At 37.3% G+C, this 18612-nt stretch overlaps 1 protein-coding gene across 2 annotated transcripts in view; it reads left to right on the top strand.

Annotated features, from left to right (window-relative positions):
* The window catches only part of ttbk1b (tau tubulin kinase 1b), a 32994-nt gene that overhangs the window by 3801 nt on the left and 10581 nt on the right, over window positions 1–18612 (top strand). For both annotated transcript variants that reach the window (XM_048191122.1, XM_048191121.1), the window contains 11 exons: window positions 406–553; window positions 2357–2430; window positions 2501–2641; window positions 2729–2833; window positions 3887–3952; window positions 4160–4252; window positions 4411–4536; window positions 4756–4910; window positions 5046–5253; window positions 5364–5539; window positions 9541–10057. In XM_048191122.1, the coding sequence (XP_048047079.1) occupies window positions 406–553; window positions 2357–2430; window positions 2501–2641; window positions 2729–2833; window positions 3887–3952; window positions 4160–4252; window positions 4411–4536; window positions 4756–4910; window positions 5046–5253; window positions 5364–5539; window positions 9541–10057 (1809 nt within the window). The remainder of the gene's footprint in view (window positions 1–405; window positions 554–2356; window positions 2431–2500; window positions 2642–2728; window positions 2834–3886; window positions 3953–4159; window positions 4253–4410; window positions 4537–4755; window positions 4911–5045; window positions 5254–5363; window positions 5540–9540; window positions 10058–18612) is intronic.

Below are 18612 nucleotides of genomic sequence, written 5' to 3'. Positions count from 1 at the left end.
ACAAGTTTAGCCAGTTACAATCAACAAAAGCTTTTCTGTGAATTTAAATTATGAATTTTTCATAGTGTTCTTGAAAATAAAGCTTCTTTATTGGTATCTGTGGTTCCATGAAGGAGCTTTAACATTCATGGAACCTTTTTATTGCACAAACGTTTCTTTATAGTGGAAAAATGTTCTTTAGATTATTAATATGTTCTTCACACTTCGAAAAATTATTCTTTTAAGTTTCTTTCAAAATGGTTCTTTTATGGCATTACTGTGAAAAACACGTTTGGAACCTTTGTATTTAAAAGCATATATTGTGCGAGACCAGCTCTGACTCAAAAGCATGTGGAATAGATAGATGACACACAGGTTAAATCAATGCTCTACCATGACTGACCTTGCTATTGTTTGTGCATTCAGCTGAAGAAGATTGGGGGTGGAGGGTTCGGGGAGATATATGAGGCCTGCGACCTGTTGTCACGGGAGAATGTGGCTCTTAAAGTGGAATCCGCCCAACAGCCCAAACAAGTGCTAAAGATGGAAGTTGCTGTGCTAAAGAAACTACAAGGTGAGGAGACTGAGAGAATGTGTTTGCATTTTGTGTCCTTTATATTCAAGTCAGCTATTGACAAACAGCAAAGGTCATTGTGTCACTTGCAGCATCATACTGTATGTGAGTTGAGCCAGCATCCTTCTCATCCATCTCCAAGACACTTTGTGATTTTGTTCCTTATATTTGTGTTTTAGTGGTTTAATGTAAGGAAAATTCAACATATGTGTCATAAAACAACATTTAGGTATCCTTGATAAACTTCTTCTGATTCAGGGCTGAGTTTCACTGTTTTCTTTAGTAGGCAGCTTGTATATGTGTAACACAGAGTGTTTCAGAAACAAGGAAGAGGAGGATCCAAGTGCAGTATAGCAGTTTATTAACAAAATAACATGAAAACATCCAAGCAACAGGAGACACAGGCAAAAACCGGAGTAAATCCAAACCAGGGGCAAAACAGAACTGAAAACAACTAACACACTATATCCACTAAAGACAACACCAGACGACAAAAAAACATGAGAAACACGGGGGTAATTATACACAAGGGGGTGATTGGCAAACAAGACACACCTGGGAACAATCAAAGAACTAATCAACAAGAAAAACTACAAAGAACTACAAAAATGGCATACAGGACAGGGAGCAGGAGCAGAAACAGGGTAAAATCAAATTAAAAGTCCAGTTAACGAAACACACTAAACACAAATCCATGGAATACATAACAGTATGTTTTTGTTTTTTATTAATTGTTCATATAATATCTGCAGTGGTCACATTATCATTCTTGCAATTCAATATAAACAATGTATTTTGTGGTAATGTTGTTCCTTCTCAAGTTACCGGCCAGTTGGCGAGACTGTTCTATGTATTTGCCAAAGCTCATTTTTACTTGCATATGCCACTTATATCTATTGAGGTGTAACTATTCAAAAGTATGGGTCAGTTAGATTTTTTTTTTTTTTAATTAATGCTTTTATTGAGCAAGGAGGGATGCATTGAACTGATCAAGACATTTATAATGATACAAAAGATTTGTATAAGCATCAAATAAATGATAAACTTTCTATTCATCAAAGAATCCTGAAAAAAAATCAGTTTCCACAAAAATATTTTAACATTGATGAAATGATTATTGAGCACCAAATCAACATATTAGAATGATTTCTGAAGGATCATGTGACACTAATAGCTGAAAATTCAACTTTGCCTGACAGGAATACATTACATTTTAAATTATATGAAAATGGAAAAAGTTTGAATTTTTAATAATATTTCACAATTTTGTGGTTTTTACTGTAGTTTTGATCAAATACATGCAACCTTGCTGAGCAGAAGAGACTTCTTTCAAAAACATTACAAAAATCTTACTCAAACTTTTGAATGGTATAGTACATATTTGTATTTAGATAATGTGGCATCAAGCAGGATCTGTAAAAATATATGACCGTTCATCTGTTAATATGCCCATCATAATGTTTTCAGATGTGCTCATATGAAACACACACAGACACACACTGTGACTTTCATGCCTGTCAAGGCAGTTTGCCTCAGCTGTAGTTCAGGCATACCACTGGGAGTCTGTAGAATTAATGAGCGTGAAGAACTGAAGGAAAGTGGGATTACCACACTTTTTTCTCCCTCGCTCTCTTTTTCTCCACTCTCTCGCTCTCACATGTCTTTATAACCTTCATGGAGGACACGCTGGAATTCCAAATGTCACCACCTCTGTCTGTTTCCTATGTGTGAGTGAGTGTGTGTGTCCACAGTCTACACAAAAAAGTTGTATCTGTGACATTACTGCTTTCTGTATTTGTGCAGGAAAGAACCATGTTTGCAAATTTATTGGATGTGGAAGAAACGACAAGTTCAATTACGTTGTCATGCAGTTGCAGGTACAGTATTTTTTTCCTTCAGTTTTATATGTGTGTGAAAGAAACTGCAGATGATTCTCTCTTTCTGTAGGGAAGGAATCTCGCTGATCTCAGGAGGAGTCAGCCTAGAGGGACGTTCAGTATGAGCACGACTCTACGGTTGGGGAAACAGATCCTGGAGTCCATTGAAGCCATTCACTCTGTGGGCTTCCTGCACAGAGACATTAAACCTGTACGGCTCGCTGTTAGCGTCTCTTCTCTTTCCCAATCCATTGACCTGGCTTCTGTCAGCTGATGCTGGTCTCTCTTTTATCCTTAGTCTAATTTTGCCATGGGCCGATTGCCGTCTACCTGTAGGAAGTGTTACATGCTGGACTTTGGTTTGGCACGACAGTACACTAATACAACTGGGGAGGTGCGGCCGGTAGGTATTGCGTTTAATTTCTCCTTCCTTCTTTGTATTCGCTCAAAAACTGTTCAATTTAAAAAAAAATAATAATAATTAAGTGGAAATAGCACAAAACTTGTCTAAAAAGCCAAATTTTTCCCATTTGTTTCTTGCATGTGCAGTTTTTATATTTAGTTGTGATGCTTTATGTTTCCGGAGTTATTTCTAGGGATGCACTGATATTACATTTCTGGCTAAAAAATTATAATAAATTTAGGCATCACATTATAATGTAAAATATTAAAATGGACATTCTTTTTAAGATTTGCTTAAGATTACATTTGACAGTGTTATTAAATGAGTTTTTATAAATAGCAAACCTAATTGTAAAAACATGAGAGATGAGCAAGCACAATTACATATCCAGTGTTGACTGATACCAATAAATATATTGATTAATTTCAAACATCTCAACTGATATGGTGCAAAATATATCATGCATCCCTATTTATTTATTATTTTTTTAATTTGCCTTTCACTAATGAATTTTATTATTTGTGTGTTTGAATTCATTTTTATGTTTCACTTTTCTCAGTTTTGTTTTGCAGTTCTGTTTTGGCTCATGTTGAATCGCATGCTCCCCCGCAAGATGTTTGTCCCTGTTACCATAGCGACAGTCATATTGTGAGTTTTCTAAGATCTTGGAAAGATTATCTTGAAAATTACACACTCTTCTCTAATGGTTGTGCCCTTAAATTTCAAATGCTGAATCCTGCAACATACCCCCTTTGGACATATCCACACCCCTGCCGTACCGTCTCTCACCGTACCTGCATCCTACACATTTACTTCCTCTATGTAATAAAGTTTCTGTACATGTCTTCAATTAACTGTATTCAGTCAGGCTAAGAATCCCCAAAAAGGTCAAAAAGTTATAAAAACGTAGCTAAACATATATGATTCCTGTCGTTCCACGTTCCTTTCCATATTTGCTTTGTTTTGATTATGTATTTACTTATTCCAACCAAAGTGTAAAATGAAAGTGATATGAATTCTTATTATGAGACTCTTTTAAATGTTCTGCTTTAGCCCAGGACAGTGGCTGGGTTCAGAGGAACAGTACGCTACGCTTCGATTAACGCTCATAAAAACAAGGTAAGTGTAGTGTCGGCTTCAGAGGGGACGACCACAGACCGAACACACTCCATTCACTGACTGTCTAAAGCATATCACGCACATAAATGGCGAGCACTGGCTGTGTTTGCCAATCTAAGAACTTATTTATTGGCTTTATGCAATCTCTAAGTGGATGATTCTGGGCTAGAATAAGCTACAATGAGAACTTTTTTTTCTTCTTAAAAGGAAATGGGTCGTCATGATGATTTGTGGTCGTTGTTTTATATGCTGGTAGAGTTTACTGTTGGACAGTTACCATGGCGAAAGATAAAAGATAAGGTAAGATCACACTCATATTAGCCAGGGACTATGAAGATAATGGAACTGAATTGAGTGAATTAACCCTTGTTAATTTCTCAGTCTTGAGAGCTTTTGTTTAACATATTTAAAGATTTCAGTGTTGTTAATTATGTTTGTAATGTGTGTCTGATGAACAGGAGCAAGTGGGACAGATTAAAGAGCGCTATGAGCACAGAATGCTGTTGAAACACATGCCTGCTGAGTTTCATGTCTTCTATGACCATGTGCTGGATTTAGATTACTACACCAAACCTGATTATGAGGTAAACCCTTCACACACATCTCTAATAACCCACTTGTGCCCTTACCTCCTCAGTGGATACAGTTAGTCAGACCAACTGCTGAATGTTTGTACACAGCTTATTGAGCATATTGATTCAATTGTATTATATATACACATAGTATTTACAAATGTATTATTTCACACAACTATTTTGAGTGAAAAAATTAATTCCTAAATTTCTTTCCTTCTTCTGGTCTAGTTGCTTATGTCAGTATTTGAGAACAGCATGAAAGAGAGGGTGATAACAGAAAATGAGCCATATGACTGGGAAAAATCTGGAACAGATACGTCCCTCCCCACCAGCACACACACACCACCACAACAAAACACACGGCAGACTGCTGCCATCGTGGGGTAAGATTATGTACACACGCTTACAACAGTAGCAGACCATTTCCACAGTGGAAAGGGATTCTGGACTCTGAAATGAAACTGGATTGACTCTGTTTTGACTGTGATTCTGATATGGCTTTGAATTGTCTCTCTTAGGGTGGTGAATGTGACACCGGTACCTGGTGAGTTACCGAGGGAAAACACTGATGATGTTCTGCAAGATGAACACCTGAGTGACCAAGAGAACGCCCCGCCTGCTTTGATACCCAGCAGGCCTAGCGAACCTGCTCCAGCCCCACCTGTTGGGGAAGGATGGGATGAAACGGACTTCAATCGTAACAAACTCAGGATCAGCATCAGTAAGGTACTATTTTTTTTATGTATAATGCCCAATTATTCAAATTAATTTTATTCTAATTAGTTTGAAACATGATTTTAGATCAATTTAGTGTTCAAAACTGCTTTTCCTCCCAGACGCAAGTAGCATCAGAGGATGGGGAGGAGCCTGCAGGAGGAGGGAGGTCAGTTTCCCCAGCAAGGGGTGGAGAAGCAGATGCTCAGGCCCGCCCTCCAAGGTACCGAAGAGTAAACAGCCCAGAATCAGACCGCCTGTCTGCTGCAGAGGATAGAGGAGATGGTGGAGATAAACGGTAACATTTATCACTCTATCCCTCTGGCTGACATTTAAAATGGCTTTCTAAGGCTACGTTCACACTGTCAGTCCAAATCCAATTATTTGTGTATGAAATATGATCTAAAATTATTGACATCCACATTGTGTACCGCAACTGTCCAGATCCGATTTGTGTGTCCATGCTGCTCTTTCATTTTCTGGAATATCTGCATTGGTTTTTATGGCAAGGGCATTGTGTTGGTAGGCATTTGCCAAAAACAACAACAGCCACAACATGGAGAGGTTTGCAATATAGATGTTGTCTTATTTACAACATGACAATGTGTAGCTGCTGTGTTTGACTACTGTGTCTTATGAGGCAGTGGCAGAAATGTAGGAGGCTGGTATGTGTGGCTTTATTCCATGCTGTTGTTCTGAATGTAGCTTAAAGATTAGTCCACTTTCAAATTAAAATTTCCTGATAATTTACTCATCCCCATGTCATCCAAGATGTTCATGTCCTTCTTTCTTCAGTCGAAAAGAAATGAAGGTTTTTGAGGAAAACATTACAGGATTTTTCTCCTTATAGTGGACTTCAGTGGCCTCCAAACGGTTGAAGGTCAAAATTAAAATTCAAAGAGCTCTACACGATCCCAGATGAGGAATGAGTCTTATCTAGTGAAATGATCTGTCATTTTCTAAAAAAATTGAAAATTATATATGTTTTAACCACAAACGCTCATCTTGAACTAGCGTTCTTCTTCTTCTTCTTCTCTATTAGAATTCCAGACACTGCTAAGTGTATTACTGCCCTCCACAGGTCAAAGTTTGAACTAATTGTTATATACTTGCACAAGCATATTTAGTTTAATTTAGTTCAAACTTTGACCTGTGGAGGGCAGTAATACACTTAGCAGTGTCTACACTGCCGGAATTCTAATAGAGAAGAAGAAGAAGAGAGCTAGTTCAAGACTAGCGTTTGTGGTTAAAACCTGGTTAAAACGTATATAATAGTGATGGGAAGTTCGGATCATTTTACTGACTCGGACTTTTGAGTCTCGTTCAACAAAATGAACGAATCTTTTTTCGAGTCATTTCGTTCATTTTAGCAAAATGTAATTAAAATGTTACGTGTTACTTCCCCAACACATCTACTACTTATGCAAACGTTGATCCCACTACAAACAATACAAAACTACAATGCTATAAGATTCAGAAATGATTAATTCATTACCTGGGTCTTCAGTTTATGACAAGCTGATTAAGCTCACCTCACCTCTTGTCTGACAAGTCTTCGGGTTTAAGTCATTCCTTAATGACGTGACAGGCAGTCCCATGCTAAACCAATGCAGTCTGAGCCGGTAAGAGAATTGATTAGTTAATTTCATGAGTCTTTCGGGTTTTTGAGTCATTCCTTAAACACGTGACAGACCCATACACTAAGCCAATGCATTCTGAGCCGGAAAGAGAATTGATTAGTTCTCTTCATGAGTCTTTCGGGTTTTGAGTCGTTCCTTAATCACGTGACAGACCCATACGCTATTTCTGACATTTCTGTCACTGTTTTTGTTACTGTTTCTTGAGGATCTGTGGTGTGTTATTATAAATAAATAAAGCCCTGTTATAAATAAAATATTGATTAATTTATCTTTTTGACTGTCTATCTGTAAATAAACACTAGGCTATATAATAATATAATAATCCAAGCCTACAATACAAAGTATTTATAGCCTAGTTTGTTCATTTTTACTCCAATTTTGAGTTTGCTGTTATAATAATTGCTTTTCCTAGGCAGACTTGACATATTGGTCTAATATATGTATAAGAAGATTGCTCAAAAAGGACATAATGACTAAATTAAAAAGCAAATAACATTTTGAATTTGAATTATTAATGTTAGTTTAAAACATCAAGGTTATGATAACTTCAGCTTTAACAGTTGTAACACAAACTCAAACAAAACTGGAGAGTTAACGTTATTTACTAATAAATATAATGTGCTTGGGTCACACAGCATAGCGTATGGGTCTGTCACGTGATTAAGGAAGGACTCAAAAACCCGATAGACTCATAAAAAGAACTAATCAATTCTCTTTCCAGCTCAGAATGCATTGGTTTAGTGTATGGGTCTGTCACGTGATTAAGGAACGACTCAAAAACCCGAAAGACTCATAAAAAGAACTAATCAATTCTCTTTCCGGCTCAGAATGCATTGGTTTAGTGTATGGGTCTGTCACGTGATTAAGGAACGACTCAAAAACCCGAAAGACTCATAAAAAGAACTAATCAATTCTCTTTCCGGCTCAGAATGCATTGGTTTAGTGTATGGGTCTGTCACGTGATTAAGGAACGACTCAAAACCCGAAAGACTCATGAAATGAACTAATCAATTGAATCATCAGGTGAACTACTACTAGCAGAACCTGTAGAATATTGCACATGCGCGACTGAACGAATCACCCCCCGAGACGACTCGTTCTTCCCGAGTCACATTAAAGATTCGTTCAAAATGAACGAATCGTTCGAGAACGACACATCACTAGTATATAATTTTAAAAAAATTTAGAAAATGACAGATCATTTCTCTAGATAAAACCCTTATTCCTCGTCTGGTATCGTTTAAAGCTCTTTGAAGCTGCACTGAAACTGTAATTTTGACCTTCAACTGTTTGGAGGCCATTGAAGTCCACTATAAGGAGAATAATCCTGGAAAGTTTTCATCAAAAACCTTTATTTCTTTTCGAATGAAGAAAGAAAGACATGAACATCTTGGATGACATGGGGGTGAGTAAATTATCAGGAAGTTTTAATTTGAAAGTGATCTAATCCTTTAAAAAGGATTTGTAAAAATCACATGTCATGTGATTTTTTTTTTTTTTTTTTTTTGCTGTTCACACTTGTTAAATCTGATCAGATTTCAATCGGATATGCTAAAAATCTGATTTGAACTGACAGTATGAGCGTAAGGTTAGTTCACCCAAAAATGAAAATTCTGTTATTACTTACCCTTGTGTCGTTCCACAAGTCCGTAAGACTTTCGTTCATCTTCGGAACACAAAAGAAGATTTTTTTAATGAGTTCTGAGAGCTTTCTGTCCCTCCATAGAGATCCAATGCAAACTACCACTTTTAAGGTATCACTTTATTTATGAAAATATTGATCTGCAAAGCACGTTCAAGAGAGCATCACGACATGCGTGTTGTATTCAGACTCACCCGTACATCCGCGAGTGCTCACAAGAGCATCGCGATGTATGCGTTTTGTGTTCACACTAGAGCTGACATTGTTGCATGAACACTCTTTGGATAATATTATTTTGTAATAACAAAATAAATTATGGGTTTTTTGCACAAACAAAGCACTCGCATCGCTTCATAAACCACTGAAGTCACATGGAGAACTTTAATGATGTCTTTCATGCCTTTATGGACCTTGAAAGTGGTAACTGCGTTGGATCTCAGTAGAGGGACAGAAAGCTCTTGGATGTCACTAAAAATATCTTAATTTGTGTTCTGAAGCTGAACGAAGGTCTTACAGATATGGAATGACACAAGGGTGAATCATTAATGACAGAATTTTCATTTTTGGGTGAACTAACCCTTTAAAGTCACTCGATCTAATGTGTCTTGTTAGTAAGGAAAGCATTTCCTTACTTTCTGAGAAGAAAGCATGTAAAGTTTTAATTTTTACCATAACATTCTTCTCTGATATTTGGGCAGCATCTGTGAATTGAAACTGCTTTTTGAGAAGAAATTATACTGCTTTTTTATGGAAAGTGTGATACTTTTTTTCAGGATTCTGGAAATGTAAATCTTCTGTAGCATTTTTAAATGTCTTTACTGTGACCTTTGATTTATGCAATTTAAATTAAACATAATGTAATGCATCCTTGCTAAATATAAAAGTATTCATTTCTTTCCAAAAAAAAAAAAAAAATCTTATTGACCCCAAACCTTTACACAGTAGTATTCTGTAGTTAAATACTATTAAATGTATTGTTTTTTAGTTGATTCTCAGTCTTTATGTGTTTTGTGGCAGCTCTCGTTTGGACATGCTGGGTTCTCCATCCAGGCATGTCTATTCTTCCCAGCCTGCTCAGATGCTCTCTTTAGACGCCGGACAGGGAGAAAGACTTGCTGGTGGCCGCCATGATGTCTCTGCAGACGGTGACCAGGAGGCCCACAGCAATGCCTTTATCCGCTCAGTCCCGCTGGCAGAAGAGGAGGACTTTGACAGCAGGGAGTGGGTGATGATTGATAAAGAAACAGAGTTGAAAGACTTCCATCCTGGGGCAGAGCCCACCACCTCAGGCACCACAGATGAGGAACCAGAGGAATTACGCCCCCTTGAGGACCACGAGGAGAGAAGAAGGAGAGGAGGAGTGCACGGGATGGGTGGAGCTGAGGCTGTGGTACGACCCAAAACTCAACGTGGGATGATGATTGTAGCAGAGGAGGAGGGGGCGGGACCGAGCCCCATCCATTCACCTTGTCACACGTTGCCTCATACCTGCCCAAGAAGGAGGGAGTCGGAGCCGTTTGGACCTGATGGACCGGTAAGTCACACCAGAGTGTGTATATGTGGGCGTGTGCGTGTACGAGTGAACCTGATCACTTTATATGTTTGATGATCGTTAGCACCCTGATAACAGCCTTCTGAAAGATTAAAGGGAACTCGCAAATGAAAATTCTGTCATCATTTACTCACCCTCATGTCATCCCAAACCCTTAAGTCTTTGGTTAATCTTCAAAACACAAATTAAGATCCAAAGTAGTTATTAAAGGGTTAGTTCACCCAAAAATGAAAATAATGTCATTTATTACTCACCCTCATGTCGTTCTACACCCGTAAGGCCTTCATTCATCTTCAGAACACAAATTAAGGTATTTTTGATTAAATCCGATGGCTCAGTGAGGCCTGCATAGACAGCAATTAAATTTCCTCTCTCAAGATCCATAAAGGTACTAAAAACATATTTAAAACGCCTCATGCAAGTAGTTGTACCTTAATATTATAAAGCAACAAGAATATTTTTGTGCGCCAAAAAAACAAAATAACGACTTTTCAACAATATAATAATGGGCCGATTTCAAAACAAAATTTGTTATGTTTTTTTTTTTTTTGCGCACAGAAAGTATTCTCGTCGCTTTATAATATTAAGGTAGAACTACTACCTGTTTTAAATATGTTTTTAGTACCTTTATGGATCTTGAGAGAGGAAATTTCATTGCTGTCTATGCAGGCCTCACTGAGCCATCGGATTTAATCAAAAATACCTTAATTTGCGTTCAGAAGATGAATGAAGGTCTTACGGGTGTGGAACGACATGAGGGTGAGTAAAAATTTTTTTTTTTTTTTTTGGGTGAACTAAAACAAATCATATGAATTTAGTGGTTTAATCCAAGTCTTGTAAAGAGATATAATTGCTTTATATGATTTCACAGATTTAATTTAGGATGAACAAATCTATTTTAATTTTAATTTATTGGTTTTCATGCATCTTGCACACACGAGAACCAATGAGGTTTGTTCTAGTGATTGACGCATGAGCTTCCATGTTTATTATACGTGATGTGCAGTATGTATATGTGTTTATATGTGAATAAAAGCCTAAATTAAATCTGTTCATCATATAAAGCAATCATATCTTTTCAAAAGACTTTGATTAAACTGCTTAATTCATTTAACTTTGTTTTATAGCCTTTTGGATCTTTTACATTTTGTTTATCTTGATGTCTCAGTGTTAATTAAGGATAAAAGTCTTATGGGTTTGGATTGGAAAGACGTGAAGGCATTTTTTTGGGTGACCTATCTAGTCTGGTTTGATATATAATTTATCGCATTTTATCACACTCCAGTGGTCTGCGAGTACGTCCTTGTTATCGTCAAAGTCAACATGTACATAGCTCATTTTAGTTCTGTAATGTGGCATATCTGAGTAAAATAGGATATTTAACAAAAAAAAATATCTGTAGCAAACTGGATAAATAGAATGTCATATCAGAGGAAAAACAAATTATTATTTATTGCATATTATTTAGGCTTTTTTAGAATAACATGCAAGATGAATACTTTAAAGTATTAAAAGCAAATATGGTAATTTTTTTTTATTTCACGTTGACTTTAAAAGCCTTTTAGAGAAAGACTACATGCTTCTAAGTACCCAACACCTGGCTAATCTGTGTCTGTACACTGGCATGGTTATAACTGCCGTTGAAAGAATTAGTGAATTGTGTTTGTTTGGTTTTTTTTTGTTTTTCATCTGTGTGAGTAAACGCATAGATGACATTTTCTGGGGTAACAGAATTCACGGATACAAAATAATTGGTTCAAAAATAAAATGGTAACAACTTAAAATAAGGATTAACATTAGTAAATGCATTTGGTACAGAATTTATTAATCAAGTTTAATGTTAATTTGTACATACACTATGGTTCAGAGGTTTTGGGTCAATAAGGTAATGTAAAAAAAAAAAAACAGTAAAAACAGAAATATTGCGAAATATAAAAAAAAAAATCTATTTTTTACAGTTCAAAATTGATCAAAAGTTTACATACCCCTTGCAGAATCTGCAAAATGTTAATTATTTTAACAAAATAAGAGGGATCATGCAAAATGTGTATTATTTTTTATTTAGCACTGTGCTGAATAAGATATTTTGCATAAAAGATGTTTTCATATAGTCAAAAAAATAGCTGAATTTATAAAAATGACCAATTCAAAAATTGACATACCCTTGATTCTTAATACTGTGTGTGATTACCTGGATGATCCACAACTGTTTTTATGATTTGTGATGGTTGTTCATGAGTCTCTTGTTTGTCTTGAACAGTTAAACTGCCCAAAATTCTTCAGAAAAAACCTTCAGGTCCTGCAAATTCTTCAATTTTCCAGCATCTTTTGCATATTTGAACCCTTTCCAGCAGTGACTGTGTGATTTTGAGTTCGATTTTTTCACACTGAGGACAACTGAGGGACTCAAACACAACTATTAAAGGATTAGTCCACTTTTAAATACACTTTTCCTGATAAATTTACTCACCCCCACGCCATCCAAGATGTTCATGTCTTTCTTTCGTCAGTCGAAAAGAAATGAAGGTTTTTGAGGAAAACATTCCAGGATTTTTCTCCTTACAGTGGATTTCAATGGCTACCAACAGATTGAAGGCAAAATTACAGTTTCAGTGCAGCTTCAAGGGCTTTAAACGATACCAGATGAGAAATAAGGGTCTTATCTAGCGAATCGATCGGTCATTTTCGAAAAAATACAACCGTTTATGCTTTATAAACAAAATATCACCTTGAACGTACTTTCCGCTTCCGCATTCTTCATAACGCTTACGCTGAATGTCCTATTCCCTATTTTCCCTATTCAAGTTACGGAAAAAAACGAAACTGGCGCCGCGTTCGTTCCGTAAGTAGAATAGGGAAGGCGTAGAACATTCAGCGTAAGCGTTATGAAGAATGCGGAAGCGGAAAGTACGTTGAAGGCGATAAACGGCATAAACGGTTGTATTTTTTTCGAAAATGACCGATCGATTCGCTAGATAAGACCTTTATTACTCATCTGGTATCGTTTAAAGCCCTTGAAGCTGCACTGAAACTGTAATTTTGACCTTCAATCTGTTGGTAGCCATTGAAATCCACTGTAAGGAGAAAAATCCTGCAATGTTTTCCTCAAAAACCTTCATTTCTTTTCGACTGACGAAAGAAAGACATGAACATCTTGGATGACATGGGGGTGAGTAAATTTATCAGGAAAAGTGTATTTAAAAGTGGACTAATCCTTTAAAAAGGTTCAAACATTCACTGATGCTCCAGAAGAAAACATCATGCATTAAGAACCGGGGGGTGAAAACTTTTGAACAGGATGAAGATGTCCAAATTTGTCTTATTTTGTTTAAATATCTAACTTTTTCATTTAGTACTGCCCATCGGAAGCTACAGAAGATACTCACGTTTCCCGGAAAACAAATGCAGTAAAATTTATCTTGATGTTCAAATTCAAAAGTTTTCACACCCCGACTCTTAATGCATCGTGTTTTCTTCTGGAGCATCAGTGAATGTTTGAACCTTTTTTAATAGTTGTGTTTGAGTCCCTCAGTTGTCCTCAGTGTGAAAAGATGGATCTCAAAAGCATACAGTCAATGCTGGAAAGGGTTCAAATGTGCAAAAGATGACTGTGCAAAAGAAAACTGAAGAATTTGCAGGACCTGAAGGTTTTTTCTGATGAATGTTGGGCAGTTTAACTGTTCAAGACAAACAAGAGACTCATGAACAACCATCACAAATCATAAAAACAGTTGTGGATCATCCAGGTAATCACACACAGTATTAAGAATCAAGGGTGTCAATTTTTGAACGGGTGATTGTTATAAATTCAGCTATTTTTTGACTATATGTAAACATTATTTATGCAAATTATCTTATTCAGGACAGTGCTAAATAAAAAATAACACACATTTTGCATGATCCCTCTTATTTTGTTAAAATAATTACAATTTTGCAGATTCTGCAAGGGGTATGTAAACTTTTGAGCACGATTGTATATGGTAACACTTTACAATAAGGTTTAATTTGTTAACATTAGTTAACTACATTAGTTAACAGGAACTAACAATGAACAATACTTTAATTCTATGATGGCAAAGCTGAATGTTTGATAAAAAAAAATCTTACTGACCTCATACATATTAATTTATTATGTACAAACATAGAAGTGTTGTTGTTCATAATGCCTAATGCATTAATTTTAATAAACTGAACCTTACTTAAACAAGATTCTGTTAAGAAGTTTCTGACATCTTGAAAGTCACTTGAAACTGCAAATATCCCTTACTAGGTAGGAGCTGTTATATATATGTGTGTGTTTGTGTTTAGGTTGTGTTGTTTAAGCCAGAAGTGTTATGATATACTACTAGCATTTGCTCCTAGCTGTTGAATATTTTTACATAATGGCATCACCAGTACAAGAAAGGCTCTTTTAAGCTTCTGATAACTTGTATTGCAAAATAATTGCCATATATTGTTTGTATATGAGTGTTTGTACGCCCCCCAGATGTACAGTATATACGTGTGTTATGTAAGCTTATGCATTTGTGTTGAGTTGCATGTTTTAGGGTTCTATGGTTGTGTGTGTGTGTGTGTGTGTGTGTGTGTGTGTGTGTGTGTGTGTGTGTGTGTGTGTGTGTGTGTGTGTGTGTGTGTGTGTGTGTGTGTGTGCGCATCATGCTCAACAGTTCACAGCCAAGCTTAGTTTGCTCATTGGTCATATGATCACCGTGATTTTGCCAAGTAAGACATGTTCCTGGATCAACATATTTTGTCGATCCTGGAACAACATTTCTGTCCGAAAATTTAGTCCTAACTCTATCCCTACCACTAAACCTAACCCTACCCATATCCCATCCCTAAAATCATAGGGAAATGATAGGTGAATAACACTGGTGCAGAAGTAATGTTGTTCCAGGATCAACAAAGACGTTGATCCAGGAACCTGTTGTACTTGATGAAATCACGTTCACCTTGGTGGTCCAGGGGTCTGTGTGCACACATTGGCTCTTTCACAACTTGTAGAACATACATTCACCCACAAGTAAGCTTAATCAATTCTGTCTTTAGCGTTCAGACAGATGTGGGCTGGTCTTGTCCTCTGAACGAGTTACAGCACATCTATGTGTTTGTACCACCCATTTGATATAATGTATCGTATATATCTCTTGTTTTTTATTGGTGTGTTATTGTGTGTGCGTCACACATCACACATAAAAAATACAAAAAACACGTTTTTTCAATACTTCGCGTTTTAGTTTTTCCTCAGCCTGATTCCTCTTTTCCTCCACTCTTATTGGTCTTTTTCAGTTGGAGGAGGACAGGCCACACCCACATCACTCATTCCCGAGGCCCGCCCATTTGAGAAGACTGGCGTCGTACGTGTTTTCCTCCGCTACCATGGACACGGAGCACTTCCCCCACGACCCCGCCCTCGGGGCAGCGGCCATTCAGCGCAGCCGCTCAGCTGAAAGCAGCCCCGCCCACCGCCACGCCCATCGCAGACACATGCCCCTGTTGCCAGGCAACCCCAGAGCCCGGCATTCTGTACTAAACCTACCACGCCTACACATTCAGCAAATGCTGGCCAAACTTATGAACAAGACGTGATTCCCCCACCATCAACGTACACAGACGCACACATGTGGTGCCGTTTTAATAGAAGAGGAGCATGGTGCCCACTTTTGTGCCCATAGATAAAAAAAAAAAAATCACTACAGAAGCTTGGGCAATAAACTTGGTCTGTGATTATGAGATTTGAGTGTATGTGAGAGAGAGTGTGTGTATAAGCGAGATATGAGATGCTCTCTAGCTACACTGAAATGTTTTGTTGGATATTTTAAATTAAACGGATAGTCCACTCTAAAATTACAATTCTGTTATCATTTACTCACCCTCATGTTGTTCCAACCCCTTTGACTGTTGTGGAACTCAAAAGAAGATATTTTGAAAAATGTCCAAAAGTCAGTGAGGTTTTGGACCACATTGTATTTCATTGCAAGTTGTTCACATCTTCTTTTATGTTCCACAGAAGAAAGTCAAACAGGTTTGAAATGACATGATGACAGAATTGTCTTGGGACAGTTGGAGAAAGAGAAATTATATTGTATTATATTGTATTCTCCAAAACAATGCTGTAAGATGTATTTACTCATAGAGACACTGTACACTAAATATTTTGTAAAAAAAAGAAAAAAAGAAAAGCATAAAAACAAATTAACACGAAGACAAAAACACATTTTTACCTCTTTGGAGGATGTTTCTTGCAGAGCTGCTTTTTGGTGGAACGGGCACATTGACTAAAGTGACGAGAATATCTTTTTTTTTTTTTTATTGCTTTGTCCTCTTAGATTCTCATGGACACCGTCATATTCTCTGTAAGAGGACAGATGTAATGCAGGCTGGATAGTGTTGTGTTTTCAAGGTTGAATGTTGGTCAAAAGCAGATACTTAAAAAGGGTGCGTTCACCTGCTGTGTGTTCGCAGAGGGACAGTTAGTGCTTGCTAAGCTATTTTTGCACAGTCTATTCACATCAATATGATCTCAGCAATGTGAACTGATGGATCTCTTAATATAGAGATTCTTTTTGGTGTAGCCGAGAGTAAGTGTGACATTAATCATATACAGCATGTACAGGATTCAAAGGGTTTGGACCTAAAAAATAATCCAGTTGCTTGGATCTTATGGCATTTTTCAGTTTATAGAAGAGAAAATGAGTGAAGAAAGACAGAGAAAGAGTTGTCCAATGTGTGAGTAATAGGCCTGAATTAAATGCTCTGCATGGATAAAAGTATGTGGACACACATTTCTATTTAAAGGTGGTACAGGGGATGTTTTCGTCGACTGAGTTTTTGAAATGAGCGCATGCGGAAGAACAACCCCCCTCCTTCAGTGTTTGTTTACCACTGGCATTCGCTGTGTTATTAAGCCGGGCACACATTTAACGACTAGCTAAAACATTCTGACTGTGCTCAACATACAGCGATTGTTTCCTGCTCCTGAAGCAGATTTATATACATTCACAAGGAATTTGAACACCGACTGTAATCGCAGACTGAACGCAACTGGCTCTGACTGGACGCGTTTGAGCGCGATCAGTCATAAGTATCAATTTACATTCATAATCGGCCTTACAATCGTTAAGTGTGTGCGCGACCTAAAGCCGTGGATTCATTATGTCGGACTCACCGCAGGTGACTCATAATCTGCAGTTGTTACTCCTGTCCCTGACAAAAACATTGCATGCGGAGTGTGGAAAGTTACTAGAGCGCGCAGCCGCGCGTCTCTCACAAGGAACGTCATGGCAGTGATTGACAAGCCAGAGGGCCAATCCGCGCACGTCTCTCACAATGGCAGTGATTGACAAGCCAGAGGGCCAATCATCGCGTAAACGATTGGCTGATGTTTTTAAGGCCCTACCTCGTGCACAGATGATGTATATTAATATTATTACTTTCAGTGCACCTAATAAATAGTCTTTCATCAGTTAGTAAAGACAGTTTCAAGTAATATTGCAAAAATGTATAAAACAAAACATCCTCTGTACCACCTTTAATGAATTTGCTGTTTCAGCTACATCCTTTTCTAACAAGGCTGCATTTAAGTCCACTTTTTTTATGCCCTCATTCTCTCGGATGTATGTCATTGCTTACGCTGCATGAGTGCCCACCACTGGCGGAACCCTTGCAATGTGTTTAAATGAAATGGCCTAAGCCCTTAATCACTTGGAATCCGCCGTGGAGCTGATTTTATTATTAGGGGCCAAGCACCAAAGGTGCATAGGCACATATTGTATCCGTGAGTGTTGTTGTTGTTCTTCTTCTTCTTTCTCCTCCTCCTCCGCTCTTGGATTTATGGCAACCCATAGAACCGGAAGGTAAAAAATTTGGCACACAGATGGAGGACAATCTGAACATTAACCACACCAATTTTAGAGTCTCTAACTCAATCTCTCTAGTGCCACCAACTGTCAAAAGTTGCACTCACATTTATGCTAATAACTTTTGAATCGTAAGGGCTAGAAACAAAATTATATTTTCTTCTGATTCCTTGGCTCCTGCAATCGCAAGCATAACTTGCAGTGTTTTGCCACTGTGCCACCTAGTGGTCAGGAGGTATGAAAATTGGCTATTTTTGCTTATAACTTATGACCATTTTGACCAAAAATCATGGTCATCGGCACCATTCCCTGGAGGTACTCAAAGAGTTTTAAGACAGTGCCTTGTGGTCAAAAAGTATAATGAAATTTCAAAAAAAGCTAATAGTTTTTGATTAATTATGGATTTAGTGTCAGAAGACGAAACCATTTTCATATACCGCATCAATAAATTTGATGCCATAATTCCAGATTGCATCTGAGGCTGTATCTTTGGAAAGATTTGACACCAAACTTTATGTGTGTAATTGTCACTCAACACTGACCACACCTGATCAAATTGGTGTCAGCGCCACCTATTTGTCAAAAGTAATAATCAATTATGTCACAATACAAGTGATTGTATTTATGGGCTTTGAACGATTTTGCTCAAAATTGTCTCCAAATGTTTTTACTCATTTT

This window comes from Megalobrama amblycephala, linkage group LG5, assembly GCF_018812025.1.
Source record: "Megalobrama amblycephala isolate DHTTF-2021 linkage group LG5, ASM1881202v1, whole genome shotgun sequence".
NCBI lineage: Eukaryota > Metazoa > Chordata > Actinopteri > Cypriniformes > Xenocyprididae > Megalobrama > Megalobrama amblycephala.
Note: the sequence above shows the minus strand (reverse complement) of the source record. Positions and strands in the feature narration are given on the sequence as shown.